The 20,792-nt window shown below is 42.8% G+C and overlaps 1 protein-coding gene across 1 annotated transcript in view; it reads right to left on the reverse strand.

Annotated features, from left to right (window-relative positions):
- The window catches only part of LOC119776082 (kelch domain-containing protein 8B-like), a 170,149-nt gene that overhangs the window by 73,023 nt on the left and 76,334 nt on the right, over window positions 1-20,792 (reverse strand). Inside the window, exon 2 of the mRNA XM_038274308.1 lies at window positions 552-716. Within this exon, the coding sequence (XP_038130236.1) occupies window positions 552-716 (165 nt within the window). The remainder of the gene's footprint in view (window positions 1-551; window positions 717-20,792) is intronic.

Consider the following 20,792-nt stretch of genomic DNA (forward strand, 5'->3'; position numbering starts at 1 on the left):
AAAGAAGAGCAAAACACTGCTCTGGAGGCTTTTCTCAGAGGAAAAGATGTTTTTGCTCTTCTCCCGACTGGTTTCGGCAAGAGTTTGATCTATCAATTGGCTCCTCTTCGTCGTCGCTCTGTTAGTACGTCATATGCTTCGTTGATCTGATTGGTTTATTTGGCCCGTCTATCACCAACATAGGCCAATCAGCTAACCAGTATTTTCTCCCCTTCCCAAAATTACTTCAAAGGAAGGTTTCCAGATGGATATGCGGAGCAAATCCATCTGGCGGATTCAGGTTAGCACACAGTGGCATTGGATGCAGGATATTTTTCTGACTTGACTTTCAGGGCGGGAAAAGAAAACTTTCTTATCTAGATTTGTTATTTCTCACAAACCTTTTAGGGCTTCCATAGTTGCTAGATTCAGTGAAACCAGAGTAAACATGCCAGTGTAAAGAAACCCATTGTGTTTACATCCTGGAACTTAAATGCCACATAAAATAGAGTCATTTAATATTCATCAAAAATCTGCTCCCAGAAAGTTAATGTAGTGTTTTATAATCTCACCCATCATGTAGATTCTGTTTCCTATCACGAAGGGTGTAGCTCCGTAGCGCGGCGTCGGCATGGCGGTGGTTGCCTGCCACTGATCTTTCTCTGCGTCGTAGACTCTTACAAAAGCCTGAGGTGTCGTGTCGACTCCCATACCCCCCACTGCATACACCTTGCCATCTGCAGAGAGAAAAGGCGTTTATTAAAACCTTCATTAGACCTAGATATTATATATACAGTTTTTTGAACACTTTTTATCACCTCCTAACTTTGAGGCAGAGGTCCAAACCAGAGACCGCGGGTTTTACCAGGGATCCAGATTCTATATAGAAACCCTTATAGAGAAATGGTGCCGACACCCATCCAGAAACACTCACATCCAAAGGTAAGGTAGGGTTCACACATTTAGACATTGACCAGAACCTTGCTTTTCTGATTGTTTCTATAGCAAAACATGCAGAGTTGATACATCAACAATGATTTCAGATCTAAACCTTTCCACCATGAGGCAACAGCCAACCAGTTAAGCCCTGAGCAAATTTTTAACTGACAACTAGGAAAATGTCTAGAAAATGTTGAACAAAATGATGCTCCTGCACAAACACTGCAAGGGGAGAAGATAAGAACAGATACACAGAAGAAGAGGAAACAAGCTGAAGGTAAGGAAAGCGGGAAAAGGGGAAACAATGGAACTGGTCAAATGATCATATTTACAATCCATTTGCTCTCAGAGTTGTACAAAAAAATGTTGCAAAGGACAGAAGTGAGAAAAGAGAGAGAAGCAGTGAATCACAGGGACTCTTAGTCACTCAGATGACAGAAACTCTGAGCTGCGACTTAAACTGTGAAGAACAAAGCAATAATAAATCTGTCTCTCAGGATACAGCAATATGCACATGGACATCCTATTTAACTGTTGCACATAAACCAAATGGTGCAGAAAGAGCACTCCTAGCATGTAGCACTGCATAATACATGCAGCTGGAGAGAGGCTGCAAGGCAGGATAATCACATCACTGCAGAATTCTTAAACACTACCTCTGAATGGGCTCTGGAAGCTCTTTTAAGGGTTCCCCGAAAAAAAGAAATCACCCAGAACCTTAAGGCCGGCATCAGCCAGGTGTGGTGTGCAGAACTCGGAGGGAAACAGAGGAGTAATGGCTCTAATGCGATAAACCCCAGACAGGCTACAAGGAAAGGACTCAAACCCACCAGAATCCTGCAGAGTCGCTACAACCTGACATGTTCTCTGAAATCAGCGGCCTGCAGTCTTTGCTCTGATCAATGGGAGGATCCTCAGGCTCTTTGGTGCACATCCTGATCCCTGATCCATGCATGTGTGTCGGTAATAATGACTGCAGCCATGGACTCACTCAGAGGAGCCCGGGGGGGCGGCTCCCCCTCAGCAGTACGGAAAAACTCAGACCAGGAATTCTTTGTGTCTTAAAAACATAAAATGTTTTTTTTTCATGTAAAACGCAAGAAGAAATAATTATGTCAATGTTGAATTTTTTATTTATTTATTTTTTTACCATGCACTGCAAAAAATATAAATCTAAATAAGTCACTTTTTCTTAAATTAAGTGCATTTTTTACATTTAAAATAAGAAAACAACTATTGCTTAGTCTTATTTCAAGTGCATATTTTCTAATTATCTTATTTTAAGTGTAAAAATACTCATTCCATTGGCAAACTATCTTATTTACCTGCTCAAATTAAGGTTCAATATACTTGAGTTAAGACATTTTTACTTAATTTCAGATCGTTTTTGCAGTGTAAATTATACATTTCTTACCATAAACTGCCTTAAACATCCTTTTGTTCAACAGCTGTTACCACAAGCGTTTCTGTGGTTCCACAGGTTCATTTTTCTTGCCAAAGTTATAGGATGGAGAAGGAAACGGAAGCCGTTCATCGTAGCCGCCACATTCACTTATAGTTTGTGGTGATATTTATTTCACATGAAGCATAAAGCAGCTCAACGCAGCACAAGGTAAAGTAACTGACAGTGTCAGTCCAAATAAATCAGTTCCTTTAGCCACAGTGGAGCATTTCCTCACAGAATAAAATAAGAACCTCTTTTTACGACAGATTGACACAGATTAGTAGAAACAGCTTACAATTGTTTGACTTTCCTATTTATAATAAAGGGAAATGTTTTAAAAGAGAGGAAACAAAGGACTGCTGTAATGTGACAGACGTTCCTTAAATTAAGCTTTTGTTTATTTCAGATTTGGTTCTCTTATAATCAAATAGCTGAGAGTTACCAACCAACTTCTAACTGCTTAGAGATATGAGCTCTGCAGCAAAATAAAGCAAATAGCTTCCAAACTTTGCAGCTTCAGTCTCCGTGGTAACACAGTTCATAATTATTTGCATTCTAATAAAAATCCGCATTGAAGACTTCTTTAGCAAGTTACAAATAATCTCATGTGTCGTATTATCTGGACTGTCAGCCTCTACTTTTTGCTTTGAATAATGAAGCGTGGATTTTCTATGGATTTTTCTTCACCTGCAAGGTGCGCTTTAGCAGGAAGTGAAAAAAAACAAGACAGGGAGGAAGTTAAAGTTGGAAATGATAGAAGAGGAAAGTATAATTTTCTTGTAGAACATGCAAGCCGAATCTTTTTCAAACCCATATCAGCTCATCATGAAAACCACCCAAAGAAGCTAATATGATGCAGCATTTAAGTTTAAGGCCATCGATCTGTCAGTACAGGATGGAAATAGAGCTGCTGCACGTACGCTTTCCATGAGTGAATCCTTGTTTCGATAGAGGAGACGGCAGCGGGAAGAACTCATCCAATGCCGAAATACTAGAGCAGTTTTCAGAGGACATAAAAGCAAGTGGCCTGACCTGGAAAATGCTCTTGAGGACTGGGTTAACACTCAAGTCTCTTTTCAACTGAAAATAGCGCGCTAACGCGTGTTTTTCAAGCATCAACCCCGTGTATAACCCTGTGCATGCAGGCTGCGTGGCTTCTGTCCCCCAGCAGATGCTCGTCTGGTGAAACCATCACACAGGTTAAGCATTGATGATGTCACCAGTGCGACAGAAATCAGGAAAGTAAACAATGGAGAGCAACATCTAAGGAAGCCAGGGCGTAGTCAGTGTCCATATTTATTGACTGAAAACAGAGTTGTTTCTGCTTGTTAGTTCGGAAGCGACTGGTGCATAGTGTTGACATTGGTACGTTTGGGTTTATACAGGTTTTTTCAGCCATTAGGAAAGGGGTACATGTTACTAGCCTGGATGCCATTCCGAACTTAGTCCCGCCCACAAGGTTTGAGGTCGGGAAGTTCGGTCTGGCTCTGCTCCATAGTAGCGCGAGTATTATCGCCCACCCTCTGGCGATCCAATCAAATTGTCAGGGCGGGCTTTATACAATGATGGACAGATGATCAACAGTCACGTAATCAACCACGTGACCAAAGCGCGCTTGGGTGACAACAACAATGGCTGCCGCTGGAGAGTTGAGGTGAGTAGATTCTGCTATTAGGTCTGTTCTAGAAGATATCGACAGCAAACTAATTTTAAAAGAGGAACAGAGAAACGCGATCAAGTCTCATCTTATTATAGGCGTGCAACTGCACGCTTTGATTTTTGTTGACAACAACTATGCGTTGCTTAACATATGTCACGCACTCCGTTGCTCTTATTGGTTGTAGGTCTATCCAATTGAGTGCAGAGGCATTTTTTTTTCCTGGTTCGTTCGAAACACGCCCCATAATCACAGCTCTATGGAGCAGCATCAGACTCAGATTCTGACTAGAATTGAGTAGGACTACGTCAGGCTAACAAGTTACATCTGTGTGTCTCTGTCTCTGCTTCTGTCTCCTTGAACCCCAGTCGGCCTCAGCAGATGGCCATTCACACTGAGCCTGGTTCTGCTGGAGGTTTCTTCCTATTAAAAGGGAGTTTTTCCTCTCCACTGTCGCTACAAGCATGCTTAGTATGAGGGATTGCTGAAGAGTCAATGAGTCGATGCAATCAGCTGGTTTTCCTTAGATAGAAACTTTGAATCAGTCTGACACGATGATCAGGTGAACTGGAAAGTGCCTTGAGATGACAGGTTGTGACTTAGCGCTACGGAAATAAACTTAATTGAATTTATTGTCATCATTTTTTTTTATTTTACAGTTTAGTAAATAAGGTTTAACAGGACCATCTTTGTCTCATATTTCGCTGGAGAACTTTTAGATATTCATGGAAACCAATTTTCTAAAACCACTTTGAAGCTTTAGCATCTATTTCAAAACAATCAAGCTGAAACAATGTCTAGAATGAACTAGGAAATAAGGAACGAAGAGCAGTGACAGAATAAACGGGAGTGATCAACTTCTGTCAGGACAGAAAAGGAACTGCCTTTATTTTCAGTGTTCTTGTAATTATCAGGGTTTTGCCCTCTGTTTTTTCATTTTTAGTTTCTTTGTGTTCTGTGTCTCCTTAGTTGATTTCATCCAGTGCTCAGGTCTTTAGTTACCCTCTGTTGCCCCCTTGTGTTTGTTTCCTTTCTCCTTGGCTTCCTCCTAATTGGTCTTGCCCACACCTGCTCTCAATCTGGTGATTAACCTTTCTGGGTTCTGTCTCTGAATATACTGCCCATCCATTTTAGGATTCATTTTAAAATTCTTTTATTTACTTTTAAAGCCTTGAATGGCCTTTCCGCAATTTACCTCTCTGAGCTTCTGCACCCCTACACTCCCAGCCGATCTCTCAGGTCAGCTGATCAGCTGCTCCTGTCGGTGCCTAAAGCAAGGCTTAAGCTCAGAGGGGATCGAGCGTTTTCTGTTGCAGCTCCAAAACTCTGGAATGGATTTCCGCTGCACATTAGACAGGCCACCTCTCTGTCTCATTTTAAAACTCTTCTTAAAACCCACCTCTTTTCTTTGGCTTTTAACACCATGTAGAGTGTTGATTTTATGTATACACATGCATATTTTTATCCTGTGTGGGCAGTGCTTTTATTTTAGTTATTTTATCTTTTTGTGCAGCACTTTGGAAACCTTGTGTTTATTTAAATCGTGCTATATAAATAAAGTGGATTGGATATACTGTATATACACCACCTCTGCAGTCACTAAGTGCTGGGTTGTTGTTACAGTAAGTTGCTTCCTCGTCTCCGGCTCCCCACCAGAGTTTTCTCTGAAGTTTCTTGTTTTAGGTCCTCAGTATTTTGTATGTTGGATTTTGGAGTTCTGCCTCAGTGTTCTCAGTAAATCACCGCTGCCTCCTGATCTCTGCATACGGGTCTTCAAAAACCTAAACCCAACCGTGACGTCAATGTTTCAGTCAGATGATCCACAGTCAGACAGAGGAACCTTCTTTTGGATTATTCTCATCATCATCATAGTGCTACAGCCAGCATGAGCAGGCGATTACGACACATTTTCATCCCAGAATTCATAAAGAGTTCCTGATTCCACAGTAAAACATGGGCAGCAGGTTAGCAAACATACCAACTTCTTTTTAGTCTTTATGCGGGAGCTTTGACTCGAGTCTCAGACCAAGAGTCCAAGTTGAGTCTTTAGGGAAAGCTTGAGTCAGAAGCTTTTTTTATGTTACTATGTATTTGTATTTTATTTTTAACATTTGAACGCTTGTAACCAGGCAGGACAACCTGCCTGTAGCTTAAAGAGCATAATGCCGCCGTGCACTTTCATTTCCATTTGTTTAGTAATCTTAGTATTTCAGTGTTATTTTAATCTTGTGTTCTTTGTATAATAGATGTGGAGAACTGTTCAATAAAGTTTAAATAGTATAATAATCTAATTATTTCCTTGTGGTTTTCATAAACGGATTTTTGGGGCTAATAGAATCCTGTGTGACATAAACACGGTGACTCAGGTTGATGCCAGCTGACCAAATCTGCAGTTTTACAGTGTTATTGTAAAGTTTAATTAATAGTGCATATATTCACCTGAGAACTGATGGTGTCTGTGCGTTACAGACCCTGGTTAAGTGCACTGAAGTGTATATGAACATAATTAGTGAACGTCAATCTATTCACCTATTCAACTTCATTGTCTTTTAAATGGGCCTATAGCCTAATAGGTCTTTTGTCAAAAAACAAAAAGTACTTGAACCTAACCCTGGATGTTAATGACTAAGTGCTACATTTTCTGCTCTTGTGGTTTTTGTTGTTACCGTCATGCTTTTTGTTCCAGAAAATCACCTGTTGTTTCTCTCTTCTGCTCTCTGCAGCTTAACCTTTAAAAAAGTGTTCTTTCAATATATATTTCTGTCTAGTGTCTCCTTGTTTAACTGCTATCGCACTCAAATCCCCCACTGTGGGACAATGAAGTATTTCAGTATTTCTGTTCTAGTCATGATGGATGATGTTTGCTAGTTGAATATACAGAATAGTCATTGCATGAAAACAGCCTCGGTAACGTCTACAGCAATATCTCCTAATGGCAGAAGTTATTGGCTTAGTCTGGTCAATATGTTCCAACAACATTTTAATTATGTTTAATTAAAAATAAGCTCATTAAAAGTAAAAAAAAACCCTGTTTAAAGTCCCACCAGGCTGGAGGAAGAAATGCTAATTAGAGATTGTGTCGTTAGAGCTACAGAAAGAGAATAGGAACATGCAGTCATTACTGTTATTCATTTACATTTTTGGTATAATTTTTGTTCATATACTTTGGACCATTGCTTATAAAAAACAATTTCAAGCAAATATGACAGAAAAAAACTACTTTTATTTTTCATAAAATAATTTTTTTTTTCACTGCATCAATATGTATTTATGCCAAGAAACACTGTTTATATGTAGGAATGAGTTTTGCCTCGAGGTCCCCCCAGAGCATCTGGAGGAGGCGTGTGTGGATCAGGAAGTCTGAGCATCTCTGCTTAGACTGCTGCCTCCAAGACCCGGCCCCGGATGGATGGATGGATGGATGGATGGATGGATGGATGGATGGATGGATGGATGGATGGATGGATGGATGGATGGATGGATGGATGGATGGATGGATGGATGGACATATCAACAGAAATGACCCTATAAGTGCAACAGATTATTAATTCATTGACTTATTGTCTATGGCTCCTCCTCTCTAAGGGTCGTGGGACTCTGACCTCCAGCAGTCATGGGATGAGAGATTATTATAGAAAATCCAAATCCTTTTGTTCCACAATCAGCTCATGAAGATAAAGCAGATTATACTTTGGGGTCAGGGAGCACAACAAGCTGTAAAAAACCAGAAGCTCCTATTGGCTTATTGCTCAAGCAGAGTGGTCCATAGTGAATGAACAGTTTAAATAGGAATTTTCTAGTCCCTCCTTTCAGCGAGGAAGAGGTTAAATCAACAATCGGCCATCTTGGATTCACTGTCTCCTATCTCTTGTCCGTTATTGTTGGAAAACTTCCCAGTGGTTATGCTCTGCATTGGATAACTTCACTCTATTGTCTGTGGCTGAGGTTTATATTGAGATTGGCAACAAGTCTCTCCGGCTTGTTGCTTCTTCAGAATCAATTGTAGAATGGCTAAAAGTTAAAGAAAATAGTTTCTTAAATGTTTTTATGGCCACTGTATAGCAGTTTGTACATTAGATGTGTTTTGCAAATGCTTTGATTAATATTAAGTGGTATTTTGGTTCTATTGGCTTTTTGTTTTTATCGTTCTTTCTTTTCCTATGTATATTGTATACCAACTGGTTTAGATATAGGTATTTTTGATTTGTACAGCGAGAAAAGTAAATATTTATACACTATGCTATTTTGCAAGTTCTCCCACTTAGAAATAATGGAGCGACATCATCTAATAAAAAAAATCCAAAAATGACAGTATATGATTTTTTAAACAATTTAATTGTATGATACAGCTGCAGGTAAGTATCTGAACATAAGAAAATCAATGCTAATATCTGGGGCAGTTGCCCTTGTTTGGAATGACAGAGGTCCATTGTTTCCTTTAGTTTTTCACCAGGCTTGCACACATTGCAGGAGGGATTTTGGCCCATTCCTCCACACAGATCTTCTCTAGATCAGTCATTCTCTATTGGGTTTAGGTCTTGAGACTGGCTAAGCCACACCAGACCCTTGATATGCTTCTTACAGAGCCACATTTCGGTTATCCTGGCTTTGTGCTTCGGGTCATTTTCATGTTGGAAGACCCATCTTCAATGCTCTAACCGGTTGAATAAATCTTACATACATACATGAAGTGACAACCAGTAGCTCCGGGTTTACGGTCCTCTATGACTGCAGACTACCCAAACATAGCAGGGCCATTGCACAGACAGCTTATGGTTGGGTTTCTAATGCAGAGGCATCAAAGCCTGGAACAAAGTCCTGGAGAACTAAGCAGTCTGTCTCTCTGTCTGTCTGTCTGACAGTCTAAGGATGCTAAAATTGTCCAAAAAGAGAACTAGAGTTAATATGAAAAGATCTCAAACAAGAGAGAAGGCTATGTAGAGTCTGAGACAAACATTAAGTTTTATTCCACTATTGCTCAGGTCTCCTTTTCATTAATCAACCAACAGGAAGCTGTTCATTTCCTGACCTCTCACTTTCATTCTCCGCTGCGATGCTGCTCTCCTTTAATTAACTCAACAACATAAAAACATTTACACCTCTCCTGTTACTGTTCGTCTTACCTGACATTCAAGCATCCTCCAGAAAGCATTGATTCATCCGACAGCACTGCCAATCTGCCCTGGAGCGACCGCGGGGGCCACTGGGGCACCCACTCAACATCATAATTACAGCACCTCTGTGCAGCTCCGTGGCTCGTTAAGGTTTTTAGCTCTTTGGTTATTTTGGTCCCTGGCAGCACACAGAGCCGCTGCCCTTTTTAAACCTCAAACAATGATTTAAATAATCAAGCCCTCAGGTAATTAGGGTTTGATTGGAAGCCCAGCAAAGCAGTCAATCCCCAGCTCAGACGGAGCAAAGATCACATTAGGTTTAACTAGAAATCCTCAAGCTAGCAAACATAAGCTGTGTTAATCACTGCCAGCAGAAGAGACAGTAGCAGGTAGAGAAACAAAGGTTTATAATTACTTAGATCCAAACTGCAGCATCTGTGTTATTACTTTTATTTTTTCTGCTTTTATGTGCAATACTTGACGAGTACAAGTATTCATATCCTTAAACCTCTTTACATTTCCTTACACCAATTCACGGTGGTCTGTGTATTTTATCAAGTTTTTTTTATTTGTGTTACATGCCTGCCAGGCTGTTTGTTTTTCTTTCCCCTCCCCCCTTCCCTTTGCTCCTACACAGGTAGCAGAAGCTGGGATCCATCTTCCCTTGATTGATCCTCTCCTCCCTTGGACCAATCAGGATCCAGGGCGGTCCTATATAAGCAAGCCACTTAGAGATCCTACCCTTTTTGGCTTGCTTGCTGCATGTTCTGTTCTGTGTGTTTAATGGTCTGTGGTGGGAGTTAGTGGACAAGGTAAGGTTGGGGTACCCTGTACATTTCATCACGTAAAAACCACAAAGAAGCATTTAAAGGGAAACGCTGTTTTTTTTTTACATTGGCTCCTTGATTTTACGTTATTCCATCATGTTCTACTCACCCATATGAGTTTTCTGTCATTTGGAGCCGTTCTGAAGATATTCTGTTAGGTTTTATCCAAGTAACGTCTTCCTATGGGCAACGACTTGAAGCCCCTGTCACACCTTCACGATTTGGACCAGCGTATGCCTGACGTACGAAAAATCTGGCAAAAACGCTGGCATTCGTTGGATAAGTTATGGATATTTTGTATGTTATGAGTACACTGAAGCACACTTAAACACATCAACATACGGCAAGTACGTTAAGCAAATTTGAACATGCTCAAAATTTCTTGACATATGCCATAAGTGGGCCATAAGTTAGAGGTACGTTTTGATTAAGTTATAAACATGCTGAAGAACGCTGAAACACGCTGGCACATGTTCCAAGTTATCTGATGGTCGGCATATGTTAAACGGGAACGCCGTTTTTTTTTACATTGGGCCCTTGATTTTCCGTTATTCCATCATGTTCTACTCACCCATATGAGTTTAGTGTCATTTGGAGCCGTTCTGAAGATATTCCGTTAGGTTATATCCAAGTAACGTCTTCCTATGGGCAACGACTTGAAGGCACAAACTAAACTGTTCATCATTTATTCTTTATGGTACACCAGCATTCAGAACATGGAGGCCAATCACTGTCCCCCAGACATCCGCGGTTATATTTTTTATACTTATATATTTATAACACAAAGCGGAGTGTGTATGACGTCATCCGCCCGCGCCGGCTACCGTTCATTCATCCTGTCCGCTGAACTGCTGCTAGTTTTCCTCACATGCCTGGAAGATGTCTAGTGCTGCTACCACAGATGATCTCGCTCTAGAAATGGAATTGAACGATTCAGATTAGCTAGAATGAATAGAAGGGGTAGAGCGTAGCCGCCTGTAGCCCGGGCTGCCTGTCACACCTCCAATCCGGCACACGGATGACGTCATACACACTACGCTTTTGTACATGTTGCTGTTCATGTGTTTACTGTTCATTAGTTGATTTAAGACAATTTGAATAAATATACAAGTTATTGTATTCCATATGGTGTTAATGTAAGTTAAATGAATTTAAATGTTATCAGGTGCAAAATCATATAATTTTTCTTTGTTTAAAAAGCCCTTTAACCGGCTGCTGCTGAATTCTTCTGTAAAACTGACTCTGAAACCCCGCGTGATTTCGTTAATTTCGCGAGATCCCGAAATGGAAAAAATAACTGTTGACTGTTACTAAGGAAATATGCAGCACTGTTAAGAAACTGAACCAGAGTGATCTTAAAGAACTTTACCTCTTTTCATGACAAGCAGCCAATGAGGTACGTTTAGTTTGGCTTATCAGAACTAAAGCTGGTTGGACCTGTAGTCCTCATATTTCCCTTTACATTTTGGTAAAACGTATTTTCATGTCCTGTGTGTTTACTTAAAGTTCTTACGGCGTCACGAGGCACGATGTCTCATGATGTTATGGTATGAGGAGGCTGTCTCTGCATGGGCTTCAATGAATAAACGCCCGTTTCGAAGAATCGACCTGTGTCTGTGGTGTTGTGAAGAGAGCTACAGCTTTGTTTTTAAAAATGTGGACTAAAAGGGCACGTTTCAGAGATGCTAAAGTCAGATGCCTCCAAATAAAATTCTCTAAAAACAATGCCCATCAGTTTGTAGATTCTTTGAAGACCTCAGGTGTTTGTTAGAGAACATTAGTGAACATAAAGCATCATGGAGGCCAACTAACCAACCAACACAGCTGACAGGTCAGGTTGGAGGAGACATTCAAACAGGGTTAGGTTATAAGATGACATCCCAACATCCCACAGAGATCTGTTTAAACCTGGGAAGGCCTGGCAATAGATAACACAACTAAAGGGTAAATCAAGGACATCGTAACTCAGCTCAAGCTGCAAAAGTCCACGGCTGAAATGGAGAATATGACTAACAAGTCTGGTTTAATTAGAAATACCCAGAGTGTCCCAGATACTGCAGCCCAGGAGAACAAGCAGAAGTCTGAGCCAGATCAGGGATACAGATCAGAACAGGAACTGGCTGGATTAGGGTTCCAGGAATCCACAGATAGTTTAGGCAAAAAAAAAATCAGATGGGAACAGGCAGGCTCAGTGGTTGAGAGGCAGAACAGGTCAGGTTATCAGGAACACTACGGAATGCTAAAGACCCTCTCTCCAACGGCTCCTAGAACGAGCGCTAGAACAGGAGCAATAGCATCAATAATCTGGCCAAGATGGCTGGGACTGAGCTGTAAAAATAGCAGCAGCAGCAGGTGGATTAGATGAGCAATAATTGGACACAGGGCAGAGTTAGGCAGGTGAATGAAATGATCAATTAGGCCAGCCATCAGTGCCAAGATCATGACATCATCTTTAGCTTTAGAGGTTTCAAAGTGCTTTTAATCACTTTCTGTCTTTCTGTGCTAGTTGCTGGAGCAACGAGTTTCAACAGTGATTGTCTGGGTTTTGATTTTCTTGGAGAGTTTTTTATTAGATGGTGTAATGCTGCCTTTTTCCTTTAAATATAAACAAACGAAGCTGTCCTTTCTTGTCAGGGTGTAGTGAATTATTCACGAGTGAATAACAGCCAAGGTCAGAAATTAATGACATGTATTTTATTCTGGATTTCTCACAAGTTGGCACAAGCATAAACACATCTATCAGGAGCTTTTCATCCAACCGCTCAGTCCCTCAGCCCAGCTGCTCCTGGACATTATTCCCAGTTCCAAGTGGAAGCTTTGAGGGAACATGGGGGGTTAATTGGATGGGCTTAATATTTACCAGACATTTTTAAAAGTCCATTAAAACTGCGTTTGTAGTAATTGGCATTTATTTTAATCAAATTTTAATGTTATTGATATTCCAAGTTTCTCTGGTTGGTTTATAATGAGCTTAATTTGTCGTGTGCTTTTAGCTTTGTGTTATTATTTGTTGTTTTCTTTAAATCATCCTTGAGTTCCAGCTATTTTTTCAGCTGTGACTGTTGTTGAGGCACTCTGTAAATAAAGCTGCTGTAATAATTATAGGTATCTACAGTATCTGTTCTTTATATCTTTGGACCGCAGGTTTTACATTGATCATGTTGGGAGCTGGAGAAATTCCACCTTTCTCCAGCAGAGTCCGCCGTGGATCCTTCTGAGTGAGCCTCCTGCACAGCTGCAGCCCATCAAGATCATCAGAGGATCCACTATATAAGCTGTCTTCAGACCTTGCCTCAACGCCGCAGTGTTGATCCAGTTGGTCAGCGCCTAAGCCTAGACTCTCAGTGTAACTTTGTGACTTTGAATCCAGCCTGGATTCTAACCGTTGTCTCTGTCTTCCAGGAAACCAGTGTCTCCTCTGTGAAGCTCTGGAAGAGCTAACCTGCCGAGCCGACCCTCAGAGCCAAACCCGAAGAACTATAGAGAACTTCCATGCAGCTCAGGACTAAGAGCTGGAAAACCCAAAGCCAAGGTCTGTTCATTATTAGACGTGAGACGCTGAAGCAGCAAGCGGACTCTGCTGATGAACTCCTCTCCAGACTCAACAGTGACTCTCCCAAAACTAACCTCAAGAACCCTCAAGGTACAATCAGTAATCATCAGAAACCAAGTCCCACCTTGCTAAGCTAACTGAACTGTCTCCCATGCAGACTCCGGTGAACCAGTGATCCAGGCCCGAACCAGAACCAGTACATTCTGTGTGCTTGTTGTAAAATAAACTTGTTAAACTTTTTATTCCTGCGTCTGTCAGTGGTGTTCTGCATACTTGGGTCGCTCTTTGAGAACCCATCATGACAGAACACTGCGGCCAAACTCAAGGCCCAGCAGATCACCTCATCCGTCGATTGGAGGAACAGGCGGCCCAGATCCATGGACAAGGCTTGGCGCTATGTGAGTTAAACACCCACATTGAAAGACAGAATCAAGCTATCCAAGGCTTTGCTAATTACATGAACAGCGCTAATGCTGCACCGAATCCTCAACCATTTCCGGGTCCAGTTCCACCTCCGAGGTCACCAGCAGTGACGTCATCCGAGTTCCGCCCAAGCCTCTCAGAAAGATTTTCTGGTAACATGAAAGATTGCAAGGGATTTTTATTTCAGTGTCGTTTGATTTTTCAAAACTCTCCAGGGAGCTTTTCCACGGATTATAAAAAGATAACCTTCATCCTTTCTCAGCTAACAGGAAGAGCCTTGGAGTGGGCTCAGGCCAGATTTGCCACAGACGATTGCCTTAATTGCTATTACTCTGACTTCATCTCCGAGTTTACCCAAGTTTTCAATCAAGAAACTGATCAAACAATAGACTCTCGAGCTCTTTTTAATTTAAAGCAGGGAAATTCTTCTGTGGCCGAATTTTCCATCAATTTCCGGGTCAAAGCGGCAGCTTCCGGATGGAACCAAAGCGCTCTGAAGGGAGCTTATTTCATGGCTTTAAATGAGCATATTAAGGATGAGCTCGCAACTCTCGACGAACCAGCTACCCTCGAAGACTTAATTCGTCTTACGATCAAATTGGATAATCGAATCCGTGCCAGAAACAGTTCTAAAAAGCAGGGGACACTTTCTTCTGCCTCTCATAACGTGACTGTTTCTTCTTCCCCCACAGAGCAGCTGCCCATACAGAGACCTAAGGCTCAGTCTCTCCCTCTGCCTATTCAGGCCTCTCATTCGGGTGAAAGAGATGTCGAACCCATGCAGGTGGGACACACAAGGCTCACCCCAGAGGAGAGACAAAGACGATTTCTAAGCAAATTATGCATTTACTGTGGTGAGAGTGGACACTTCATCGCTTCCTGCCCGGCTAAATCAAAAGCTTGGGCCCGCCAGAGGATCTGAGGAGTCTGGCGGGCCAAGTTAACACTAAGAAATCTCCTCGATTGTTGCTTCCTGCCACGTTGTTTTGCTCTAATCAAAGCCTTTCCTTTTCTGCATTCATCGATTCAGGCTGTGAACGGAACTTAATCGATTCAAACCTCGTCCAACAACTCCAAATTGAAACCATTCCTCTGATTCAACCTCTTAGTGTTTCTGCTATTGACGGAAAAAGACTTCACCAAGTTACTCATCAAACCCAGCCCCTCGAGCTACTTCTGTCAGGTAACCACCGAGAGACAATAAAATTTTTTGTTTTTCCTTCTGCATGTTCCCCTCTGGTGCTTGGTTTCGAGTGGTTGGAGAAGCATAATCCTCACATTAATTGGACTGAGCGTCACCTGGAATCATGGTCCACTTCATGCCACGAAACATGCCTTCGTTCGGCTGCCCCCTTGGTGGGGTCTCCTAGAGGTGGGGGGGAGATGGACTCTCCTGACCTTTCTTCTGTTCCTCCCGAGTACCATGACCTAGCTCCTGTTTTCAGTAAGGTCAGTGCGACGTCCCTACCTCCACACAGGCCATATGACTGCGCCATTGAACTTTTACCTGGTGCACCACTACCTAGCAGCAGGTTGTATAACATTTCCAAGCCTGAGAGAGAAACTATGGAAAAATACATAAATGAATCATTAGCAGCAGGAATAATCCGCCCATCTTCTTCTCCTTTGGGCGCTGGGTTCTTCTTCGTTGGAAAGAAAGATGGCTCCCTGAGACCCTGTATTGATTATCGAGGTTTGAACCAGATCACAATAAAGAACAAATACCCACTTCCTGTACTCGCCTCTGCATTCGAACCTGTACAAGGAGCTACAGTTTTCTCTAAACTGGATATAAGGAATGCTTATCATCTTCTTAGGATCCGCGAAGGAGATGAATGGAAAACAGCTTTCAAGACTCCATTGGGCCAATTTGAGTATTTGGTAATGCCTTTTGGTCTAACTAACGCTCCAGCCTGCTTCCAGGCCCTCGTGAACGATGTTCTCAGAGACTTTTTGAATGTGTTTGTCTTCGTTTATATTGATGACATACTCATTTACTCCAGGAACCTCGCTGAACATGAGAGACATGTCCGCCTTGTTTTACAGAGACTGCTGGAGAACAAGCTGTTCGTAAAGGCCGAGAAGTGTGAATTTCACCAGCCTTCAGTCACTTTTTTGGGGTTTGTGCTCGAGGGCGGCCAGGTAAAACCATCTGAGGACAAGATAAAGGCAGTGTTAGATTGGCCAGTTCCAGAGAACCGCAAACAGCTACAGAGATTTCTGGGTTTTGCAAATTTTTATCGTCGGTTCATCAGGAACTATAGCCAAACCGCCCTTCCATTAACTTCTCTGACCTCTGTCAAACGCACTTTTCAGTGGACACCTGAGGCGCAAGCTGCGTTTGATAAATTGAAGTCTTTATTCTCCAGAGCACCAGTGCTAATGCAGCCAGACCCTGCTAAACAATTTATTGTCGAGGTGGACGCTTCAGATTCTGGAGTTGGAGCAGTCCTATCCCAGAGACTTGACACGGATCAGAAGATCCACCCTTGTGCATTTTTCTCCCGTAGACTTTCTTCCGCTGAGCAGAATTACGATGTGGGAGACCGAGAGCTGTTGGCCATCAAACTGGCGCTGGAGGAATGGAGACATTGGCTGGAGGGAGCTGTGCATCCGGTTCTAGTCTGGACTGACCACAAGAACCTGGCTTACATCCAGTCAACCAAGCAAGCCAATCCTCGTCAATCCTGGTGGTCCATCTTTTTCTCACGGTTTAATCTCATCATCTCCTACAGACCCGGATCCAAGAATGTCAAACCCGATTCTCTCTCTCTTCTTTACTCCGTCGATCATCCCGAGACGCCTGAACCTGTCCTTCCGGCTTCCTGCACTGTGGGAGTGGTTAACTGGGAAATAACTGATCTTATCAACTCCGCCCTGGCTACTGAACCCGACCCAGGTAACGGTCCCACTAACCAAACCTATGTGCCATCTTCCGTCAGGTCCCGTCTCATCCAATGGATGCATGCTGCAAAGTTTTCTGCTCATCCTGGAGTCAGTAGAACTATAGCTTTGATCTCAAGACGCTTCTGGTGGCCCACCCTCCATTGAGACGTCAAGGAGTATGTGTTGGCTTGCTCCACATGTGCCCGTAATAAAGCCTCACATCAACCTCCTTCTGGCCTGCTTCAGCCGCTTCCGGTTCCCTCGCGCCCTTGGTCCCATATTGCTATTGAATTTGTCACCGGCCTCCCCGTCTCTCGAGGTATGTCCACCATTTTCACCATTGTTGACCGTTTTTCGAAGGCCTGCAATCTCATTCCCCTTAGGAAACTCCCCACGGCCTTCCAGACAGCCCAGCTCCTCGTCAAACACGTCTTCCGTTTACACGGCATTCCCCACGAGATCCTCTCGGACCGGGGTCCTCAGTTCATATCCCAGGTTTGGAAAGCATTCTGTTCTTCTCTTGGCTGTAAACCCTCTCTGACCTCTGGTTACCATCCACAATCAAACGGACAAACAGAGAGTATGAACCAGTAGCTGGAATCAACCCTTCGTTGCCTCACCTCAAACAATCCCGTGGACTGGAGCCAGTTTCTCACATGGATCGAATACGCACACAACTCCCTCAAATCTGCTTCCACTGGTCAATCCCCTTTTCAGGTTAGTCTCGGTTATCAACCTCCACTCTTCCCCGCAGACGAGAGAGAGATTTCGGTCCAGTCAGTTAACCAACACATCCGACGCTGTCAGAAGATCTGGAAGGAACCCATCACCACCCTCAACCGATCTTCTGAAACCAACAAACGCTTCGCTGACGCCAGGAGACGTCCCGCCCCCGAGTACACAGAGGGCCAAGAGGTATGGCTGTCCACTCGGGACATTCCCCTTAAGGGGATGTCTCGGAAACTCTCGCCCAAATTCATAGGTCCCTACAAGATCTCCCGAGTCATCAGTCCTTCAGCCGTCCGTCTCCAACTGCCTCAGTCTCTCCGGATCCACCCTACCTTCCACGTGTCCCAAGTCAAACCTGTCGTTTCGAGTTCTCTGTGCCCACCTTCCGACTCCCCACCGCCCGCCCTGGAGGTCGATGGTCATCCAGCTTTCACCGTTCGACGCATCGTGGACTCCCGTCGACGAGGTCGCGGCTGGCAGTACCTCGTCGACTGGGAGGGCTACGAACCGGAGGATCGCCAGTGGGTTCCGGGCTCGTACATCCTCGATCCTGCCCTTATCGAGGAATACGAGCGTTCCTGCCCTTCGACCTCTTCCGGACCGCCAAGGGGCGGTCGTTGAGGGGGGGGTACTGTTGGGAGCTGGAGAAATTCCACCTTTCTCCAGCAGAGTCCGCCGTGGATCCTTCTGAGTGAGCCCCCTGCACAGCTGCAGCCCATCAAGATCATCAGAGGATCCACTATATAAGCTGTCTTCAGACCTTGCCTCAACGCCGCAGTGTTGATCCAGTTGGTCAGCGCCTAAGCCTAGACTCTCAGTGTAACTTTGTGACTTTGAATCCAGCCTGGATTCTAACCGTTGTCTCTGTCTTCCAGGAAACCAGTGTCTCCTCTGTGAAGCTCTGGAAGAGCTAACCTGCCGAGCCGACCCTCAGAGCCAAACCCGAAGAACTATAGAGAACTTCCATGCAGCTCAGGACTAAGAGCTGGAAAACCCAAAGCCAAGGTCTGTTCATTATTAGACGTGAGACGCTGAAGCAGCAAGCGGACTCTGCTGATCAACTCCTCTCCAGATCCAACAGTGACTCTCCCAAAGCTAACCTCAAGAGCCCTCAAGGTACAATCAGTAATCATCAGAAACCAAGTCCCACCTTGCTAAGCTAACTGAACTGTCTCCCATGCAGACTCCGGTGAACCAGTGATCCAGGCCCGAACCAGAACCAGTACATTCTGTGTGCTTGTTGTAAAATAAACTTGTTAAACTTTTTATTCCTGCGTCTGTCAGTGGTGTTCTGCATACTTGGGTCGCTCTTTGAGAACCCATCATGACAGATCGGACTCTTGTTCTGTGGCCTGCTGCCGTAATGATACAACATTAACGCTGACACTGTAAAAACAATGACTACAGAATTCAATAAGGCCCCAGGATGCTATATGAAGGCAACCATCCTGAGATTTCAGGACGGCAGCAGAGGATGAGAAATACTAACATGAAATTGAATACATTTTGAGCTTCTCTGCAGAAACTTTCAGGACATCTTTGTATAAATAAGGCAGAAGTCAAGCCTGAATAATTCAAAGTGCCATGACAGCATGTTTGGATTCAGAAAATGCCAACTTATGCATTAAAACCTCAGTTTCCTGTAGAGTCGGTATAAAACAATCAGTTTCGACCAACTGATTAAATGCCGATTCATCTCAGCTGACAAGTGAAGTCCTTCCTCTTAAAGAAAAAAGAACTGATCTGATTCTGACATCTGTGGAGCTGTCCTCTCAGCATATAAAGCCATCCAGAACATTCAGTTTCCATGTGCACGTCTTGACCTTCCCCACAGTGCAGTGACATTTACCGCAGGGCATATGCTCCGTGTGAATTCAATTAGACCAAACACCTTTACTGGTTTGGGAAAATTAATCGAGCGTAGCAGTAGAAAAGGAGAAATAATCAAGTTGTTTCTCTAATAAAATATGTAATTAAATGGCTCCTTTGTGCAAAGTGTTAGATGTCTGAAAAGCACTAATGGAGCAGTTTGAATGCCATCTAAAAGGATGCTGGGGTAGACAGGGTTATCGTTCAGTCAGCCTCTACCGACTAAATAAGTCCCATCATTAGGTCCAATTCAATTAGACCAGTGTTCTGTGCAGGAGTGATACCACAGATTGTCCATTTAAAGCCATAAAGTCTACTTTTCCTCAAAATCAAGCTCAGGAGTTTTGTGGGGAAACAGAACCAAGAAGCAGCTTTAACAAACTCAGATTCAAATCTTTAACTCTAGCTTGATCTAGGATAGAGTCTGGAACTCTGAGTTTTCCATTTCACAAAAGCTGCTATGGATTAGTTCATCTCTAAGTAGGTCCACTAAGAGTTTAACATGTAGTAACAAGTATGAAAAGCGAGTCACCATGACAACAGGCAACAAAAAGTTCCTATTTCATAACATTTGCTTCATTTTAATGAAGAGATAAAAAAAAAAGAGAATGGGTTTAAAAGACAGAAAAAAGCGTTACAGCTGCAAAGGAGAGGAAGATGGCGAAGTAGTTAATGTGTAAGTTTATATGAAGAGGCTGACGGTGAACATTTAAAACTGCGTACAGATTGGGTGGGTCAAGTTTTCTATTCTTCCAACTAGGGCTGGGCGAAATAGAAAAAAGCTTATCGATAAAAAAAATGCATATTGATCGATATCGATAATTATTGAAAAGATTTGAAACCATATTTTATGTGCAGCTCTGCCTGGACTTTTTATAATATTGCTAAATGATTTAATTTTAATAAAAAACACAAACACAGACTTCGAATTAAATCTTTATTTAACCAACTTTTTTAACCATAACAGAATTGTTTTAAAGAAAAATAACTTAAGAGACCTGAGTTATGTTATTAAATACTGACAAAGAATAAACTAAAGTGACCAGAAAAGTGACCAAAATAAATATAACAAATAAATAAATGCCCACCCACCGCCGCCGCCACCCCCGTTTCCTGCTTTATCCTGAGTTATTAATTTAAAGTTTCTGGCCCCTCAGCATTTTTCTCTCAATTGTTAGAACTACGTGGGAAACTGCCCAGAACTGAATATATATATATATATATTTTCCCAAAATTCCCGAAGATTCCTCTGAGGAGAGCCGCGCCGGGGCCTACACAGCTCGTACTCCTGCGGGTGTGAGCGGCTGAGATGATAAAAAAAAAGTTGGTTGTGTTATCAGACTTGGTTTTCACTGGTTCCCGACACATTTTC

Source organism: Cyprinodon tularosa, unplaced genomic scaffold (assembly GCF_016077235.1).
Source record: "Cyprinodon tularosa strain WSP-4 unplaced genomic scaffold, ASM1607723v1 ctg906, whole genome shotgun sequence".
NCBI classification, from domain to species: domain Eukaryota; kingdom Metazoa; phylum Chordata; class Actinopteri; order Cyprinodontiformes; family Cyprinodontidae; genus Cyprinodon; species Cyprinodon tularosa.